Genomic DNA, 20,188 nt, shown 5'->3' with positions numbered 1-20,188 from the left:
GTGCAGTTTGTAACTCCCATTAAATGAACTATGATGACAGACAAGGATGGATACAGAAGTAGGATCCAGGGAACTCCGTCTCAGGGAGAGCAATGCTCAGAAAGCCATCCCCTTTTGGAATACATCCCCTTTTGGGAATAAAAAGACTGCAGATTCACAAAGCAGGAAAAGATATGTATGGATGAGAATTAATCAGACATGTTAGATCTTCTGCAGCTAGGAGTTCTGGGTGGCTGCTGGGAGCTGAACCAAGGAGTGCAGTAAGAATTCTAGCCACTGGCCAGGTGGTGGTGGCACACACCTTTAATCCCAGCATTGGGAGGCAGGGGTAGGCAGAACCAACCAAGAAAGCATGCTACAGATAGGAAACCTTCAATAAATGACTGAACAAATAAGCCCCCACCACCCCCACCACGTGATGAGAAATAAAAAAATGCACATTTTTGTTTGCAGAGGCTCTGGATCTATAGCCCAGTCTGACAGAGATCTATGGAGGTGTACAGTTACACATGGGAAGAGATGGGTGCTAGTGTGTGTTATTTTAGAATATTTGTTTTTAAAACATGTTTTATTCAAAAAACTAATTAGGGACTAGAGATGGATGAGTTAAGAGCACTGGCTGCTCTTGCGGAGAACCTAGGTTCATTTCACAACATTCTAATGATGGCACACAATTGTATCCCAAATTCCAGGGAATTCAATACATTCTTCCGGCCTCTGTGGGCACCAGGTATGCACATGATGCACAAACATATGTTCAGGAAAAACAGAAACTAATTAAAATGTCAGTATAGCACTCAGGAGGCAGAGGCAGGTGGATCTCTATGACTCTGAGGTCAGCCTGGTCTACAGGGTGAGTTCTGACAGCAGGGCTGTGTAGAGAACCTATCTCAAAAAAAAAAAACAAAATGAGTTGGGCGGTGGTCGTGCCCGCACTCGGGGAGGTAGAGGCAGGTGGATCTCTGTGAGTTAGAGGATGGTCTACAAGAGCTAGTTCCAGGAAAGACTCCAAAGCTATTATGACAGGCTCCAAAACTAGAGAAACCCTGTCTTGGAAAGAAAAAGAAAAACAAACAAAAAGAAAAGATGTGTTGGTATAAAGAACAGAATTTTAGACATGCTTAAATCTACCCCTGCACAAGGCACCTCTCACCCATCAGCCAACACCATGCTGAGAACACTTAATCCATCTAAGGACACCAAGAGAACTGTTAACTAGCAGCTATGTGACACCAAATACCATTGAGTGAATGACAAATGGATAGCCAGGACTGCTTGGAACTCCATCCCCCTTCTCACTGGTTCACATACATCAATGTTAACTCCATCAAGAAACATGAAGCACATCCTCCTGCTGTAATCTATTTTCATGAGTTTTTGTAAGTGAGTGCACCTCTAATATAAAAGACTAGTTTCAGTTTAGTTGCTGAAGCCAGAAGTCAAGGTTCTGATATCTGTGTACAGCATCCACTATAGGAGCCTGGGTCAGGATCTCCAACTATTGTGAATACATCCACATAGGCCTTTCCTATGCACCAACTTTGCTCACAAAAAACACCATTCTGATGGAACACAGATGTGTAACAGAATCCTCGATGCTTGGAGAAGTCATTGTCAAAGGTCGAAAAGATGAAAATACTGAGATCTGGGGTCAAGGGACTCATTAAAATTAGGGGCGTGGGCTACAATTGTACTGGATACACGAATACATCTGCCTAGCCAAAGTGATGCATACCTGAGTGGTAACCAGTAACATCCTCTAGGAAGCTGACAGTCCAGGAGTTAAGAGCACTTGAGTCCCATTCCCAGCACCCACGTATTGGCTCATAAGCATCTGTAACTGCACTTTCAGGGAATTCTAGGCCTTCTTCTGACTTAAGAGTACAGGGTACATAGATACACAGGAAGGTAAAATATCCACATAAATAAAATTTACATTTATAGAAAAAAGGAAAAAAATACAATATGCTGATAAAACTGCAAAAACAGAGGCCAAGCTCCAGGGAGTGGCACACAAACCTAAGAACTGGAAGAAAGACTAAGAAAAGGCATCCTGCTCAGAGTACCTTCCCAGGTTCACCCACAGAAGCATAGATGAGAATCACAGGAAACTAGTGTCGGCCAGCAAGGGAAACTTAAGGTCTGCCATTACTGTGAGGCACTAGGGGGCACTGGAGAACAACATTCTTGGCCCCTAAGCTTCTAAAGGCCTCATCTCTAGAAACTGAATTGAGTATGTCTACTGCCCCCAAATTAATGTTCTTTGCCTTTTGAACAGGTTCCTGGTGATTCAAGAGGCAGCTGTGAGACAAGTAATCTGCGGGACCTTGGCTCTGTTCAGTTCTTTTCAATTTCTAAGGGAGATAGGCAGTTACCACAAGCTCTTACTTAGGACAGTCTCCCACTGTAATGCACAACTATGCAAGCAGGCTGAGCCCTACCACAGCTAAAAAGGGGTTCTGGTCAGCTTTTCTGCTCTCTGGAAGTTTAGGCCATTCTTCGAAGCAACAGATGCTGTGAAGGAACAAAGCCTTCATTCTCTGCAGAAAATGAGCTGGGTCAGGTAGCTCCAAGATGCCTCACCAAGTAGAAGAGCTCCTGGGCCTGACATGGATTAAGCAATAGGTAGGACTGGGGTAGGGCACGCCTGGCATTTGTGAGGCTCTGACTTGTGTCAAGCGTGGCAAAACGAAAGAAGCAAAAACAGTAAAGAAGGGGAAACATGGCCCTGGAAACAGCGCACCAAAACCTACCTGCTCAACACTCTGAACCTTAATTGAAAAAGGGAAGTGAGCCAGGTGAAGTGGTCCACACTTTTAAGCTCAGGAGGCGGAGCCAGGTAGATCCCTGTGAGTTCAATGCCAGCTCTACAGAGCTAGTTCCAGGACAACTAGAGCTACACAGAGAAACTTTATCTTTTAAAAAAAAAATGCTCTAGAGTGGTGTGGTTGCATGGATGGGAGACACCTGAAGGTGACACTGCTCAGTCCATGCAAACCAGGAGTTTCACTGACATAACAATATTTACTAACCATCATCTACCCCAGGCGAACTGTTTGAGACTGAGGGTAATCTGAGCAGATGCTGAGAACTCAGGACCTAACAATATTCACAGGCTGTCACAATGCAAGTGCAGGCTGATGAGTGTTACAAAAGCAGGGGAAAGGCTTATTTCTCCCCTGACTGAGCTGCAGGAGGGGAAGTCCCGGGCAAAGGGAACAGAGACATTAGCATTACAAAGCCCCTCTCATAGATAGCAACCCACAGCTTTGGAGAGTTGTGTTTCAGTTTGGTGTCTACTTTACTTCATTTACATATTTTATTCCAAATATTAAAATTCTGTCAGGCTTTAAATTGGCTAGCTGCATATTCTTGGTGCTTCCACTGAAAATTCAAGCTAAGTGGTTGCTACAGACACAATCTCAAAATTAGAAACCATGATTCATATAACAAAAGCCCACCATTAGCTGCTTCCCAGTCCTTTCTATAAGAACAGCAATGGGAGCCAGGCAGTGGTGGCACACACCTTTAATTCCAGCACGTGGGAGGCGGAGGCAGGCAGATCTCTGTGAGTTCAAGGCCAGCCTAGTCTAAGAGAGCTAGTTCCAGGACAGGCTCCAAAGCTACAGAGAAACTCTGTCTCAAAAAAAAAAAAAAAAAAAAAAAGCCAAACAAAACAAACAACAACAACAACAACAAAAAAAAAGAATTTTCCTCAAACTTCACTTGCCCACCACAGTGCTTTCTCCCAACAGTGTACATGTGTTCCCTGGAAAAGCTCTTCCGGGATGATCAGTGAACAGTGAATCTACAAGCGCTCTCAGGAACTGTCTACCAAACTCACTGTGCACCCACATCCTCTCCACACTCCAGTCTCCTGATACACAAGCTACACAGGCTAGACTTTCTCTTGGGCACTCTGTGAACTGTTCCCCCAGCAACCCTTTCTGAATATCACCATGTCCTTTTGGGACAGCATTCCTCACTCTAGATCTGAATAGTGACCTGCATAACCTTTCCCACACTTGACTCTGGGCTTCAAACATAAACGACAGTATATCTTCCATTAATTAATCTATCCATACTAATTGAGCATTTTCCATGCTGTAGACTCAGGAACATAGTGATGAGCAAGCAAAAGTCTTCGCCCTAGGCTTACAGAGCAGAAAATGAGCACAAAGCACCCATATCACACCTATGGGTATTCAAAGGTCATAAATGCTGGGGACAAAGCCATGCCACAGCTGTTGGGGGGGTTGTTGTAAGCCACGTTTAGGGATGACTTTTGTCGCAGTTCAGCCACGGTGGGTTGGTATGTTCCAGCATGGGGGTGTGTGGATTAGAAATGTCAGGTAGGATAAACAGAGACAGGCACACACAGAAGATGGAGTGGGGAACCAGGGACATGGGCAACTGGGCAGCTGAAGAGCTCTAACTGGGAAGGACAAAGCCCATGGTCCTAAGGTCTCGGGGACAACTTGCCCTAACTCCAGCCATGCCAGCAAAGGAACAGGCATGCTCACTAACTGGCACTCGCACACTTACTTTTTTTATTTTTTATTTTATTTTATTTTATTTTTTTTTGGTTTTTCGAGACAGGGTTTCTCTGTGGCTTTGGAGCCTGTCCTGGAACTAGCTCTGTAGACCAGGCTGGTCTCAAACTCACAGAGATCCGCCTGCCTCTGCCTCCCGAGTGCTGGGATTAAAGGCGTGCGCCACCACCACCCGGCTCTGGCACTCGCACACTTGCTGGTACTACAGAGTGCGGGTCGCTCACTCAGCCCTCAGGACTGTGCTTGTCAGGAGTACAGAAGGATATGACACAGTAATTGCAGTATGACACGCTGATGCACATCACCTGGCCTGAAGAAACATGAGAAAGAGCGTCTTAAAAACAAAGAACTGTGAGTGGTGGTGCACACTCAACAGAGACAGGAGGATCTCTATGAGTTCAAGGCTAGCCTAATTCAGTAGTAATCAACCAGGATTACATAGAGACCAGCAGAATTCCAGTACAGCCAGGACTACATAGACTCCAAGAAAGAAAGAGAAAGGGAGGGAGGGAGGGAAGGAGGGAGGGAAGGAGGGAGGGAAGAGAAGGGAAGAGAAAGGAAGGAGAAAAGAAAAAAGAAGGGCAAATATGGTTGATATGGTTTGGTGGCACATTTGGGAAGTGTATTGGAGTTCAGGGTCAGCCTGAGCTATGACCTATCTCAACAAAATAATAGGGCTGAGGAATGCTTGCCTAAGATGCATGAAGCCCTGGGTTCCATCCTCAGCACTATAGAACAGGGTAAAGCTGTCCATACTCGTGAGCTCAGCACTACCTGGCCTCGAACTCAGAGAGATCTGCCTGCCTCTGTCCCCCAAGTGCTGGGATTAAAGGCGAGTGCCACCACTGCCCGTCTGGGTCAGCAGTTCTTTTTTTTTTTTTTTAACATTTATTTATTTTATTTATTTATTATGTATACAATGTTCTGTCTGTGTGTATGCCTGCAGGCCAGAAGAGGGCACCATACCTCATTACAGATGGTTGTGAGCCACCATGTGGTTGCTGGGAATTGAACTCAGGACCCTTGGAAGAGCAGGCAATGCTCTTAACCACTGAGCCATCTCTCCAGCCCCTGGGGTCAGCAGTTCTTAACTACTACTTAATTGCTACTCTTCCTAAGTACTGGGGGTTGATTCCCAGGACCCACAAGGTGGCTCACCACTGCCTGGAACTCAGTCCCATGATATCACCCCCTCTGGCCTCTACCAGCACTGTATGAATGCAGTGCAGACATACATGCAAGCAAAAAGACCCATACATATAAAGTAAAAATGTTTAAAAAGAAAAAGGAAAAGAAACATTTCAGGTTAACTAGCAGATTCCTCTCTAGTCACTCAGACGACAGACCTACCACTCTCTCCAAAGAATGGTCGCTCCTTTAGGCCTTTATAGAGAGGTAATGGAGCAACAAGAACCTACTAGCTGAGATCACCTCTTTTTACAGTATCAAGCTAGAGCGCAGGACTACAGTGAAGAGTGGAATGTAGGGCTAGAAAGGGATATAATGCCCTCTCTTGCCTCTGTAGGCACCAGGCACATGTGTTATATACAAAAAATAATAATAAAAAATTTACTGAAATGTTTTCAGAAGTTTCTGAACTGTTTGTTCCAGTATATGGTACACTACAACCCGAAGATGGGATCCCAGAATGGAGTGGTGGGGTAGGACAGACTACGGAGACAGAGTGTGGCAGCTCCAGTCCCTCACCCAGTACTTGGGCAACAAAGCACATTCCAAATCCAGACTACCAACTCAGAGAGACCCTGAGGCCTAACCAAAAACAAACGAATGACAAGCAAACTGAAGATGAAGGCTCACTTGGGCACACTTTTATCTTTTCCTTTCCCATATCCTTTGCGGGAGTAAGTTGCTCACAAATGGCATGTCTTTTTTTTTTCTAAGCAAAATTAAAATCTGAAAGGACTGTTATCAAAGTGTAACCCACACATTAGCCAGCACAGTAACACCTGCAAGCACGCCCAGCTTTATTTCATCCACTCCTTCACTCTATCTTTCATTTGAGAATCACTATAAGAGTCCCTCTATAGACAGTAGGTCCTGGCCTAGTGTCCTCTAGAAGATCAAAGACCCGTGTAAGTAAGTCTCCAGAACCACCGGCTTATCAACCTCCTGATCTAGAGCCCTGCCTCTCTTCTGTGGTGTGTGTGGAATAGTGATAACACATGGCTGACACAGGCCATATAGACCCATGCACGACCACACAAACCACAGTGCCCAGCAACCGCAATGTTCCTTCAATGCTCAGGGTTGTACTGCAAGCCCCTTTCTACCAAATGATTGCAACTACCCAGGAAACCTAATTTGGGTCTTAAATAGAGATGCCCTGGCAGCCACTGATAAGAAAAGGAGAACATTGGCCGGGCGGTGGTGGCGCACACCTTTAATCCCAGCACTCGGGAGGCAGAGACCAGCCTGGTCTACAGAGCTAGTTCCAGGACAGGCTCCAAAGCCACAGAGAAACCCTGTCTCGAAAAATCAAAAAAAAAAAAAAAAAAAAAAAAAAAAAAAAAAAAAAAAAAAAAAAAAAAAAAGAAAAAGAAAAGAAAAGGAGAACACTACTTAAAAGTTTACAAGTGGGAGGAGATGTCTTCATCTTCTCAATTCAATTTCTCTCTCTTTCTTTTTTAGTTTAGTCGAGACAGTTTCTCTGTAGCTTTGGAGCCCGTTCCCGAACTAGCTCAGGCTGGCCTTGAACTCAGAGGTCCACTGGCCTCCACGTCCCAAGTGCTGGGATTAAAGGCGTGTACCTCCACCACCCTTCTCAATTTTGTTGTGATCCTAAAATAACTCTTTTAAAAAAAGGTCAGTCGGGAGAAGGTGGCGCACGCCTTTAATCCCAGCACTTGGGAGGCAGAGGCAGTCAGACCCAAGTGTAAGGCCAGCCTGGTCTACAGAGTTCCAGAACAGCCAGAGCTATCCTGACTGGAAAAACAAAAACCATTTACATATATCAAGATATCTGCTGGGATGGTAGTAGCTTAGCTCAGGGGTACCGCACTTGCTCCATCACAGAAAAAAAAATTAAATTTTAATAAGGGTTGATACAGGGTTTCTTTGTATAACAGCTACATTTTAAAACAGGGGTTGGAGGGCTGGAGATTGCTTAGCGGTTAAGAGGACCTGGGTTCAGTTCTCAGCACTCACATGGCAGCACACAACTGTTTATAACTCCAGTTCCAGAGGATCCCAGCACCCTTAGACATACATGCAGACAAAACACCAATGCACAAAAGTTAAATTATTCTTAAAAGGGGCGGGGGGTATGGCTCAGTAGTTAAAGGCACCAGCTGCTCTAGCAAAGGGCCCAGGTTTCCAGGACCCATATGGTGCTCACAACCATATCTATCCAATTCCAGTTCATAGGATCCAATACAGTTTTCTGGCCTCCAGAGGGCCACAAACACATGCAGGCAAATGCTCATACACATGGGGAAAAAAATAGAATGGACAGAAATCACAAACCTAGAATTAAGTCTCAATTATAAATTCTCTTGGGCAGGACCCCTGTTCTGATTTGTGGGGTCCCACCTATCTCCCCACAGCTTTGGCCTTGTGGCTACAATTAGTGGAAGGTAAAGAAAGCAGAAGCATGTATTTTAATGTTAAGTCCTAGGAAAGCAAGATAGCTCAACAAGTAAAGGCAGCTGTAGTATAACCAGGACTTGGGATTCATCTCTAGAACCCACAAAGAAGTGAAAGGAGAGAACTGAACTTACAGCGTTGTCATCTGGCTTCCACACATGCACTCCCCTACCACACACACATCACACACATCAGAGATACCCTAGCTTTACTTCTCTGAGACAAGCCTAATACAGGCGAAATGCAGAAGACAGAAAGAAATGCTAGAAAGCCTCTTGACAGTTGCTAGAATACCAATAAACCCGTAAGTTAATGGGTGATCCCGACAACACTTAGATAAAAGCAGTGTAGTCAGGGTGAATGGCTTCTGTTCCAGCAAGGGCACCAGTGTGTTAGTGTGAGAGCCCCAGTGGTGTAGCCTTGGATCCTTTATGAAAGGGGATGATTGCAGGTTTGCTAATGGATTCCATTAAATACTCTTCGGCTCTCTAGATGACAAGGTCCACGGCTTGCAAAACATAATCCATATATTACTTCAGCCTTACTCTGGTATTTTAAGACATAAAAATGAATTTTGCAGGACATAGTGTACACCTCTAATCACAACATTCGGGAGACCAAGACACGATTGTTACATGTTCCTAGCCAGCAGCTGTGACACTGAAAGACCTCAGTCTTCCAAATTCTGTCTTTGTGAGCACAGAGTTGTATCAACCATGTCCTACACAGTCAAAACACCCAATTAAGGATTCAGGGTACACTCTTCACCAGGCAGCTTCTTTCCATCCCAGCCTGGGTACCCACTGAAATTGACCTATAGGAGAGCCACTGTTGCAGGCTTAGTACTTTTCTACTAAATTAAGTTGTCTGGCATTTTGTTGTTGTTTCGGGATAGGGTTTCTCTGAGTAGTTTTGGCTCTTCTGGAACTTGTTCTGTAGATCAGGTTAGCTAACCTCCAACCCCCAGAGATCTACCTACCTCTGCCTCCCAAATGCTGGGACATGCTCTACCACTGTGCAGCTCTGAATTTAGTTCTTAAGGAACACTTAGATGCCAACTGACATCTATCCATCTGTATTTCTTCACAGTGAATATGGTACAGTAAATCTTTTGGATCCCCAATCCCCAGCATCATATAAACCAGCACTGGTAGCCCCCAGCACTGGAAAGGTAGAAACAGGACGCTCAAAAGCCGTCTTTGACTATGTGGCTAAATAGCAAGTTTGAAGGAAGCCTTAACTACATTTAAAGTCTCTGTGTCTCTGTGTCTCTGTCTGTCTGTCTGTCTGTCTGTCTCTCTCTCTCTCTCTCTCTCTCTCTCTCTCTCTCTCTCACACACACACACACACACACACACACACACACACTTGACCAGAATAAAAAAGCAAGGGTCTACCAACATACCAACATGTTTGCACACCCAAAATATTTTTGTTTGAGGTGGGGTTTCTCTGTGTAGCCCTAGCTGTCCTGAACTTGCTCTGCAAAACAGGCTGGCCTCATACTCAGAGATCCACCTGCCACTGCCTCCTGAGAGCTGGAATTAAAGAAGTTTGCCACCACTGTCTGGCAAAGTTTTTAAAAAGCATAAAGAGAGATGGCGTGGCTGCTGTTAACTAGGCACCAAATGACAGAAGGATAAGCTTTCGTTTAAGCCGTTACTTGTGAGACTCTTAGATCAGAGTAGATGGTCCTCAAGATGACCGACAGCAAAGATGCAAACAGACACAGCCCCCTAAAATAGGATCATAAGGATCCTAAAAAGTCAGCCAAGTCAACCCCAGCATTGGGGAGGTCGAGACAAGCCGACCCCAGAGCCTGCTAGCTAACTAGCTTTTCAGTCAGTCTAGCTGGAACTAAAGTTTTGGCTTCAGTGAGAGACCCTGCCTCAGGGAACTAAGGGAGGGAAGCACCTAAGTGTAGCTCTCTGGTCTCTGCATGAACATGGCCACGTACCTACACACAGGAAGCAGCCCTGTTCCCATGTGTCCTGTACAGCCTCTCAACTCTCCTGTGAGGATGAAAGTTCCAGGAAGAGGTCCTTGAGTCTTCTGATACCAGTCCCAAATCCCTCTTCTATCCCAACAGCTCACCTGCCCTGTTCTCAGGAGAGTAATTGAAATAACAACAGGTGTTGAGATGGGCAGAGAACCAGAGCGGGCAGCTTCTAATTTTCTAGGTCTTCCAATGAAAACTGGATCACTGCCAAAGAGTGTCTCAATACTAAGGAAATAACCATCTGTAATCATAAACATCTGTAATCTGAAGAGTCACACTCAGGTTTACTACAAATCACAATTTCCTTTTTTTTTTTTTTTTTTTTTTTTTTTGGTTTTTTGAGACAGGGTTTCTCTGTAGCTTTGGAGCCTGTCCCAGGACTAGCTCTTGTAGACCAGGCTGGCCTAGAGCTCAGAGATCCACCTGCCTCTGCTGGGATTAAAGGCATGGGCCGCCACCGCCTGGCGCTACAAATCATACATTTTTTGATCTTTGAAACAAACATGCATGTGGGCAACCTTTATGTTCCAATTTATGTTCATTCTGCTTTTTTCAGACAGAATTTTGCCCATACTGGCCTCAAATTCCCAACCATGCTCAGCCTCCCACATGCTGAGGTAAACATGTACACCAGCAAAATTTATCCAATACGTGTTTTTGTTTTTTTCTAATTTTATGAATATGAGTGTATTGCTTGCATGTATGTCTGGGTATTGTGTGCATTCAGTGCTTGAGAATGCCAAAAAAAAAAAAAAAAAAAAAACTGGCAAATATCCTGGGACTGGCGTTACAGGCAACATTCTGAGATACCACATGGGATCAAATCCAGATCCTCAGGGGCTGGAGAGATGGCTCAGAGGTTGAGAGCATTGCCTGCTCTTCCAAAGGTCCTGAGTTCAATTCCCAGCAACCACATGGTGGCTCACAACCATCTGTAATGGGATCTGGTGCCCTCTTCTGGCCTGCAGGCATACACACAGATAGAATATTGTATACATAATAAATAAATAAATATTTTTAAAAAAAAATCCAGGTCCTCTGCAAGTACCATCACCTCCACAGAGAACCATCTCTCCAGCTCCCAACACTAGTTCTTAATCCAACCTGTCCCAACAGGGTGGTCACAAGGCCTTTTAGGAGATCGCTTCCACAGACAGAAAAACTGCAGTCCAAGCACAAGCAAATCTTAGAAATGAATAGTGCCCTGCTGAAGTGGCACTAAGAGACAAATGACACTAATCCGATATCCCACGGCCAGCAAATTCCACTGCAGTCGCATGTGTCTACTCTGTGACAGTGACTCTCCATGTGTACCAGTCAACTGCAACACACTAGCCTAATGACAAATTCAAACAAGTGCTGCTAACCACTTCCCATACTTTGGTAAATTATCACTAAGAAGTGTCCCCCAGTGACATCAAGTGTGCCCTAAAACTTGATCCACTGCTCACAAGTACTTCCACACCTATAATTTTCAAAACTAAAAATGACTAGATGTACCTCATCCAAGTGGAAATGGCAGCTGTTTCCCATTCTTGACAATCTAGCCTGCATGAGGCAATCACCAAATTATGGCATCTCTTAAAGTCTCCTTTGAATTTCCTATGTGTGCCACCGTTCAAACCATTGTACTTCCACATAACAAATGTTAGCCCTAGAGAAGAATCCAAAAATCCAGTCTGTCCACTTACTGCCCACCACCGTTTTGAGTTCCCAACAGGGTGGGCTGAAAGGACCCTAAACACAGCAATAGGCATTAAGGAGACTCCCAGTTCCTGCACTTCTTATTGCACATAGTCTCAAAATTGACTGAAATGTTTTACTGTTGTTATGTTCTCACCAAAATACCCCGTTACCACTTCAAAACTGCTATTTATTTCAGTTGCACGCACCCCTGTAGGATTGTGATTCTGATGGCACAGCAGAATAAGGTAGCTCAGGAAACTGAAGTAGGAGCTGTACAGTCTCAAGTCTGAGCAGAAACCAACAGCAATCTCTCCAGCCTGGGTATAGAAACAACACTGTGGACTCAATATGGACTTTTCTTCAAGTAGAAAGCATGTTGGTAGCTTCAAATTAATCCCCTCAACTCACTGAGCAGTTCAGGCATGCCAGCTTCACTTCCAGCTCAGGTGACAGTTCCTCCCCGAACTGGTTAGGCTGGGGGACAGGAACGCACCCTACACGTGTTTCTAAATTCTACACTGTTGCTCTTTAATCCACAGAACAGGGTTCAAACAAATAGTTCAAAACATGAAAATGGCTACAAAATATGAAAGCCTTAACCTGTAACCTCTGCAAGTCCACTGAAAACTAACCCTTATCTGAACCTGTGGAAACTACTTCAAGGAAAACCTAGCACAGGCCTTTAATCCCAGCACCCAGCACTAGGGGAGGCATAGGCAGGCGGATCTCTGTGAGTTTGAGGTTAGCCTTGGCTACAAGAGCTAGTTCCAGGACAGCTAGAGCTGTTATAGAGAAACCCTGTCTTGAAAAATAAATAAATAAATAGGTGGATGAGCTGAAAAGAGAAACCAGTTTACCTATCATCGAGGCTAACACGCGGTGAACTGTCAGTACATGAATGAATGAACAAACGAACTAATTGTTAAAATACTCGAAACAAGACAGATCCAATAGTGAAATCTTGTCGTTTCTTTTCTTTTTTCTTGTGTGTGTGTGTGAAAGAGAGAGACAGACAGAGAGAGAGAGAGAGAGAGAGAGAGAGAGAGAGAGAGAGAGAGAGGACTCTCATAACCCAGGTGGCCTGAAACTAGCCAAGTAATCAAGGTTGACCTTGGACTCAAGAACCAGCTTGCAGCCTCCACCTCTCCCAGCCTGAGGTTACTTACAGGTCTTTAATCTTACAAAGCTTTTGTACTACTATTCTTTTAAAATTGCAACAGGACTCAAACTATTATTACCTTTCCCCCTTTCTGCCACTAGACAATCCAAGGCACTGCTAACACTTATGTTTAGCTACACCTGCCAGTCTGACTCCTGAAGAGTCAAATTGCAAGCTTCCAAAGGATCAGGAGCATTTCCATCAACTTGACATTGTTTCTGGTGATTGAGAAAGCCAATTAAGCTTAAACATGCTCTGTTCATCTCAAAAATCACACAAAAAAAAAAAGCATTGCATTACAGCTCAGTTCAGAATGAACTCTTCAGACTATCTCCAAAATTAACAAGGCAGTCAACTAGAATTTGTTTTGAGACAAGGTCTCACTATATATAGCTCTGGCCATCCTAGAACTCCTATGTAGAACAGGATAGCCCCGAACTCACAGGGCTCTGCCTACCTCTGCCTCCCTAGGGCTGAGACTAAAGCAATATTTGAGTTGAGCAAGAGGCTGAAATCTCCGAAAACCTCTGAGGAAGGGCTGGACAGATGACTCCAAGGTTTAAAGCAGTTGCTCTAGCAGGGAACTCAGGTTCCATTCCCAGCACTCATACAGAGGCTGGCAGCCATTCTAATTCCAGCTCCAAGAGTCAAAGCTCTCACCTCGCTTCGATAGGCACCAGAAAAACACATACACAAAAAGCATTCATTCACATAAAATTAAAAAAAGGCCAGGTGGTGGTGGTGCACACCTTTAATCCCAGCACTCAGGCAGAGGCAGGTAGGTCTCTGTGAGTTTGATGCCAGCCTGGTCTACAAGAGCTAGTTCTAGGACAGGCAGCAAAACTACAGAAAAACCTTGTCTCAAAAAAAAAAAAAAAAAAAAAAAAAACTGGGGTGAGGGGGTTAATTCCAGGACAGGCTCTAAACCTACACAGTGAAACCCTGTCTCAAGAAAAAAAAAAAGGTCGGAATAGAGCCCAGTAAGGCCGTGAATGCCTGGAACCCCCAGCACCTTGGAGGCAGAGGCAGGCAGTTGTCTGAATGCCAAGCCAGCCAGGGCTGTGTTGTAAAGATCTGTCTACCACTTAAGAACTAATAAAAACTCTGAATGGTAACATTTGTCAAAAATATTTTTCAACAATTGCGAATTCCCTTTCTATTGCAAAGAACTACACCAAATACAAAGGTAAATTTACAAAAGGAGGGAAAAGGTCAAACAGGCAAAGTTCTGATTTGATCTAAGAAACACCACATATTTAATAGAACTGCAGTTTCTCCGAGGATCTAGCCTTTCATTTCAAAAAATTTCGAGGTTTAAATCCATCCTACCTTCATTGAAACCGTTATTAAAATAACTTTTCAAAAGCACATGGTGGCTCGTGGATGCAACCCCACCAGGCTGAGGCAGAAGAATCCCAAGTTGGAGACCAACCTGGACTATAGAGACCGTGCCCCAAAATAAAAGGACACAAACGTTTTTCAAAGGTGGTCTAACCAGATCGACCTCGCCTGCCAGTAAAGACCCAGCCACCAAAGGTTGAGATTTGGCTCCCCAACCAGCTTCCCACGGCTCACTTTATTCCTCGGTATGGCAGGAAAAAAAAAATCACTCAGATAATTATAATAAAAGGAAACAATTTCTAGTCTAGGTCTGAGACCTCAACGAATGCCGGGACCAAAGCAGCCCTGAGAAGCAGCACCACGTGCTGACTTCTCATTTCTCCGAAGTGCGTCTTTTCAGGGGGTCTGAGCGAGCAGCTCCCGCACCGAGAGCAAGGCGCAGCAGGCGCTCCGGCCTGCGGGGCCCCAACCCAGCCCGGGCTCCGTGCAAAAGGTGTCAGCCCCGGGCCAGACAGAGTGTGCCACGCCATGGGGTTCCCAATTTTCTATGCAACAATATCCCGGAGGCGAGGGCCGGGTGCCCACGACGCCGTAGCGCACCAACCACCCGAGTCGCTGGGCCAGAGCGTCGCCGGGGACTGTGCGGATGCCGGCGGGGCACGCGGAGGCCTTCCCTGCGACCTCGGGCGCTCACGAGGTGGCTCGGGCGCTCTCGGGCGGCTCGGGCGCTCTCGGGCGGCTCGGGCGCTCTCGGGGCAGTTCGGGCGGCCTCGGGTGCTGGGGCGCGCGGCGCTAAGGGGCGCGGCGCGGGCCTAGGCCGGCAGCGTGCCGGCGCCTCCCCCACCGCCCGGCCGCCGCGCACCTCGCGCTCGCCGCCCCGAGGCCTTCCCGTGGCCCAGACCTCCCGCCCTGGACGCGGCCCGCGCTACCTGCGGATTGTGGAGGGCCATGGCGGCCCGTCTCAATGAGGCTCGGCGCTGCTCTGCCTCCTCACGCCGCGTCCCCCGTAGCCGCCATCTTCTCGCCGCACAGACACACTCGCATCAGCCGCCGCGCCTGCGCACTGAGCGCGCCGCGGGAGAGCAGGCGGCGTTCTGCGCCTGCGCGCGACAGGTGGGCGTGTGCCCCGGCCGGCGACCCTTCCGCCAGCGGTGCGTGGAAGGCGGCCGCTGCGGGCGACGGCGTGCGAAAGGAGGTGGCCACGCACCCCTAGACTGCTACGTGGAGTCCCGGTGTCTGCGCCGCGGCCGCATGGAGTCGGCCTTGAGCATCGCCACTTGCGATCCCCACGGATCCTTTACCGTATGGAGCGCTCTCTTCTGACCGTTCATTCATTTTTTTTCACTCTTCATTCTCCACTAGCTTTGCCTGGCATGGGGGGGGGGGGGGACCTGTTTGAAAGCACAGGAATAAACGCTGAGGGAGCCAGTGAGATGACTCAGCGGGTAATGGAGCCTGCCTCCTTTACCCTTGACGACCTGACTTCCATCCTTGGGATCCACATGACAGAAAGGAAAAACTGACTCCACAGAATTGTCCTCTGACATACACAGGGGCACACACAAAATATACTAATTAATTCGTCTGAAAAAAAAAAGATCTCGTTGATCCGGGATTGTTCTCCTATGGTCTCAGTACATAGGTGGCAGAAGCAGGAGGATCATCCATGAATTGCAGACGAAGTTCCCCGTCACACTGAGCTACATAAGGTGACTCTGTCTCAAACTCATACTCAGGTCTTAACACGCTGAGCAGTAGATGCTCCCTATAACACGCATATGCGGGTACATAGGCAGGAGGACGATTGTTAACTCACCACACACTGCAAGCAACCCTTGCTGAGCCCCCTACCTGACTGCACAGTCTACCATCCACCCCCATTCTGTATGCCTTCAGATAAGTTACTGCCCTTTCTTAGTCCTCCCCGCCTGTGACCGAATGAAAAAAACATCTTAACTCGAGGTCTTATTTTGCCCAGCTCAAGCACACCCTTCCGCTGCACTGTGTTTTGAGGTGTCACATGTCTCCCACCCAACGTTTAGTCAGACCTGCTGCTGCTTAGCTTCAGAGATTAGGCCTGTCCAGGAGGAGCGTCCATAGACTATGGCAAATCATTTCTGAAAAAACAGGCTCACTGTTTCGTGGACTATGGGAACAAGTCTGACTCTTGTCAGTATTGGATTCTGATGCCAGCACTACACACAAAGAGGATTAGTAAACGAACAAGTGTATTTGCTGAACAAGTTTGTACTTGCTGTAATCCTAACACTCAAGACTCCAAAAGCTGAGGCAGGAGGATACAGAGTAACAAGTCTCAGGTCAACCTAGGGTAAAAGTAAGACCCTTTGAGGTTGCGAATGTAACTCAGTTGACAGAGTACTTGCCTAGCACTCATACATGAAGCCCTGGGTTCTATCCCAAGCACCAAGTAACCTGAATGTATTGGCACGCTTTTGTGGTCCCAGCACTGAAGAGGTAGAGGCGGGAGGATTTGAGGATGTGTGCAACTCGGTGGGTGCTGTGAACAAAACCTCTCAGCCATGTTTCCAGCACCTGTCTATGGGGTTTTCTGTGTATTTAAGTATCTATCCATGTGTGGATTTAGTTTTCCTGTCTTCATCCAAGCATAGATACAATGACACATAATAATAACAATATTATAGCAATTGTAACAGGTTTTTGTTATTGTTGTTGCAAAATGTTTTATAGAGAAAAATTGAAACATAGTATCACTTAGATCCCATAAGTGTTAACATTTTGCAACAATTTAGTCAATTTAGTTCCTTATTTGCTTGTGAACTTTTTTTTTTTTTTTGGTTTTTCAAGACAGGGTTTCTCTGTAGTTTTTGGAGCCTGTCCTGGAACTAGCTATTGTAGACCAGGCTAGCCATGAACTCACAGAGATCCACCTGCCTCTGCCTCCTGAAATGCTGGGATTAAAGGCATGCACCACCATGGCCGGCTTGAACTTATTTTTTACTTATTTGCTGAACCACTGAAAACTTTTGGCAGACACTGGTAAGTTACTCTGAAATTTTTCAGACTGTGTCTTTCATCAACATAGCAATGAGCACAATCGTCTTCTTACATTGGTTTATTTATTTTGAGACAGGGTCTCACCATGTATCAGAGAGCCTGTAACTCCCTTACTAAACTCAGGCTGGCTTCAAACTCAGAGAAATCTACATTCCCCTCTCTCCGCTGCATTAGGATAAAAGGTATGCACAACCATGCCTCTGCCTCCTTCTCCTTCCTCTTACTTTTTTCTTTTGTGACAGTACCTGGTTCTCCGGATCAGGGTGCCCTTGAACCCATTTTTTTTTTTTTTTCAGGACAGAGACAGATTTTCTCTGTGTAGCCCTGGCTGTCCTGGAACTCACTCTGTAGACTAGGCTGGGCTCGAACTTGGAGATCCCCTCTGCCTTTGCCTCCTAAGTGCGGGGATTAAAGCTGTGTACCACCTCCCAGCATAAGAAATTGGAGGGGGGGGGGGCTGGAGAGATGGCCCAGAGGTTAAGAGAACTGATTGTTGTTTCAGAGGTCCTGAGTTCAATTCCCAGCAACCACATGAGGACTCACACCCATCTATAATGAGATCTGATGCATAATAAATTTAAAAAAAAAGAAAGAAATTGGGGGGGGGAGACAGCAGTTGTGCCCCAGTTTTGTCATAGGAGCCGGGGGGCGTCTCCCCTAACCTGCTACAGTTGGGTAAAACCTCCCAAGAAGATTACACTGGATGGTGCATAGGCCAGACTGAGTTAGGACAGGCAGGGCGCATAGGTCAGACTGAGTTTAGGATTTAGAGAGAGACGAGGAGGGAAAAGGTAGTATGTAAGTATGGACACAGCTGCTCCGGTGAGTTTTTCTTAGGTGTCTTGGGTTTTGTTTTCCTTTGCTTTGGCATAAGCTCTCAAGTAGCCCAGGTTGACCTCAAAATCTCTATTGAGCCAAGGATGACCTTGAACTCCTGATCTTCTGGCCTCCGACTCCCTAGGACAAGACTACAGTTCTTACTACAACCTTTGACTCACCAAAACCAAACAAAACAAAACTATATGAGTTGGTTCCATGGTTTCCCCTAAAAGAGTTTTCTTTTGGCCCTGCTTTTGCACACACCTTTGATCCCAGCACTAGGGAGGTAGAAGTAGGCAAATGATTTTCTTGTGAATTCCATGCCAGAATGGCCTGCATAGACAGATTTTGCCTAAAAAAAGGATAATTTTCTTGTTGTAGACTATTTTAAGATATGTTACATTTATGTATCCTGTGGAACATTTGTTTAATGATGCAAAGATGTATTGCATTCTATTATGTTGCATTTAGGTCCCCTTAAGTGCTCTTAACCGCTGAGCCATCTGTCCAGCCCTGGTGGCACATACTTTTAGTCCCAGTGCTCAGGAGGCAGAAGCAGGTGTATCTCTGAGTTAGTTCCGGACAGCCAGGGCTACAGAGAGAAACCACGCCTGGAAAAATAAAAGAGATAGAGGGAAGGAGAGAGATGGGTGGGGCTGCTAATAGGGTTAGGCTCGGGGACACAAACTTCCTCACTCAAAGTAGGAGTGGCTCATTGCATTATCATTCAGTTGTGCTATTCCTAAGAATGCATTATCTCTGTAGGTAACCTTGACTTTATCAGTTCCAGCTTCAAGACTCTCAAAGAACAGGAAGTATAAACGAAGAAGATTTCCCACCCCCAGGTGTTGGGATTCATCCCTCCCCAAGCCTCTTATGCTTCTCTTTTATCCTGCCTCAGTAGGAGCCCACAGGGCACCCACAGTGCTTAGCAGCCCACTAGAGAGTTTCAAACCCTTCTTGTGCTTGTGTGAACTTGGACAGGTTTCCTAACTTTTCTGCGATCTCTCCTATGGGATGCGGTTAACCCCACCTAAAGATCTGAAGACAGCCCAGCCTGGTGCCGGCACAGATGGAGGCATGACTTGGGCAGTGAAACTTTTGCCTACGGAATGAAACTGAGGACATCAAGGCCAGATGTAAACTGGGGTCAGACAACTTGGTCCCATGGTATCACATGGGTCCCTATAAGGGAGCATAGTGGAAAGCAAGAGAGGCAGCAGACAAGGGGGTGTGAAAACAGAGGGAGGGGGAAGGAGAAAGAAGGGGGGAGAGCTGGAGTTCCATTGGTAGAGCCCTTGCCCAGGGTGTATGAAGCACAGCACACACTAGGCGTTTTGGTGCCCATCCAGTCATCCTGATACTCCAGAGGTAGAAGCAGGAGGATCAGGAGTTAAAAGTTAACCACATATTGAATAGAGGCCAACCTGGGCTATATGAGGCCCTGTCTCAGAGACCTGGATAAAAGCCAGAAGCAGAGGAATGCAGCTGGCTTTTTTTTTTTTTTTTTTTTTAGTTTAGTTTTTTTAGTTTTTCGAGACAGGGTCTCTCTGTAGCTTTGGATCCTGTCCTGGAACTAGCCCTTGTAGACCAGGCTGGCCTTGAACTCACAGAGATCCGCCTGCCTCTGCCTCCCAAGTGCTGGGATTAAAGGCCTGCGCCACCACCGCCCGGCTCTGCAGCTGGCCTCTTACAGCCATTTAGGCGACCACCCCTGTGGAAGGCACTCAGCACCGCCATCTTTTTGGTTTGTGCCTTGTCCATTTTTTAATTTGAAGAGCTGTAGAGGGAATAATTTATGTTCTTCTCTTAAACTAACTCAGGGCAATAGGCATACCTAGGAGATAATAGACCTCTCCCCCCCTCCCCACCGTGGGGTGTGGCCTCTGGTGCTTTTTAACCCCCCCCCCACCTCCTGCCATTCAATATGACCAGGTGCTTTTCATTGTTGTGCAGAGAGAGCTTGAGACTTTCTGGGACCCCCCCCCCCCC

At 46.2% G+C, this 20,188-nt stretch overlaps 1 protein-coding gene across 2 annotated transcripts in view; it reads right to left on the bottom strand.

The window, feature by feature from the left end:
* The window catches only part of Usp10 (ubiquitin specific peptidase 10), a 48,723-nt gene extending 33,304 nt beyond the window's left edge, over positions 1-15,419 (bottom strand). For both annotated transcript variants that reach the window (XM_050165239.1, XM_050165241.1), the window contains exon 1: positions 15,271-15,419. In XM_050165239.1, coding sequence (XP_050021196.1) covers positions 15,271-15,291 — 21 coding nt within the window. In that variant the 5' untranslated portion in view covers positions 15,292-15,419. The remainder of the gene's footprint in view (positions 1-15,270) is intronic.
* Positions 15,420-20,188: the final 4,769 nt, after the last annotated feature.

Source organism: Alexandromys fortis, unplaced genomic scaffold (assembly GCF_014885135.2).
Source record: "Alexandromys fortis isolate MF-2015 unplaced genomic scaffold, M_Fortis_MF-2015_v1.1 scaffold_165, whole genome shotgun sequence".
In the NCBI taxonomy this organism is placed as follows: domain Eukaryota; kingdom Metazoa; phylum Chordata; class Mammalia; order Rodentia; family Cricetidae; genus Alexandromys; species Alexandromys fortis.
This window is presented reverse-complemented; position numbering and strand designations above follow the sequence as displayed.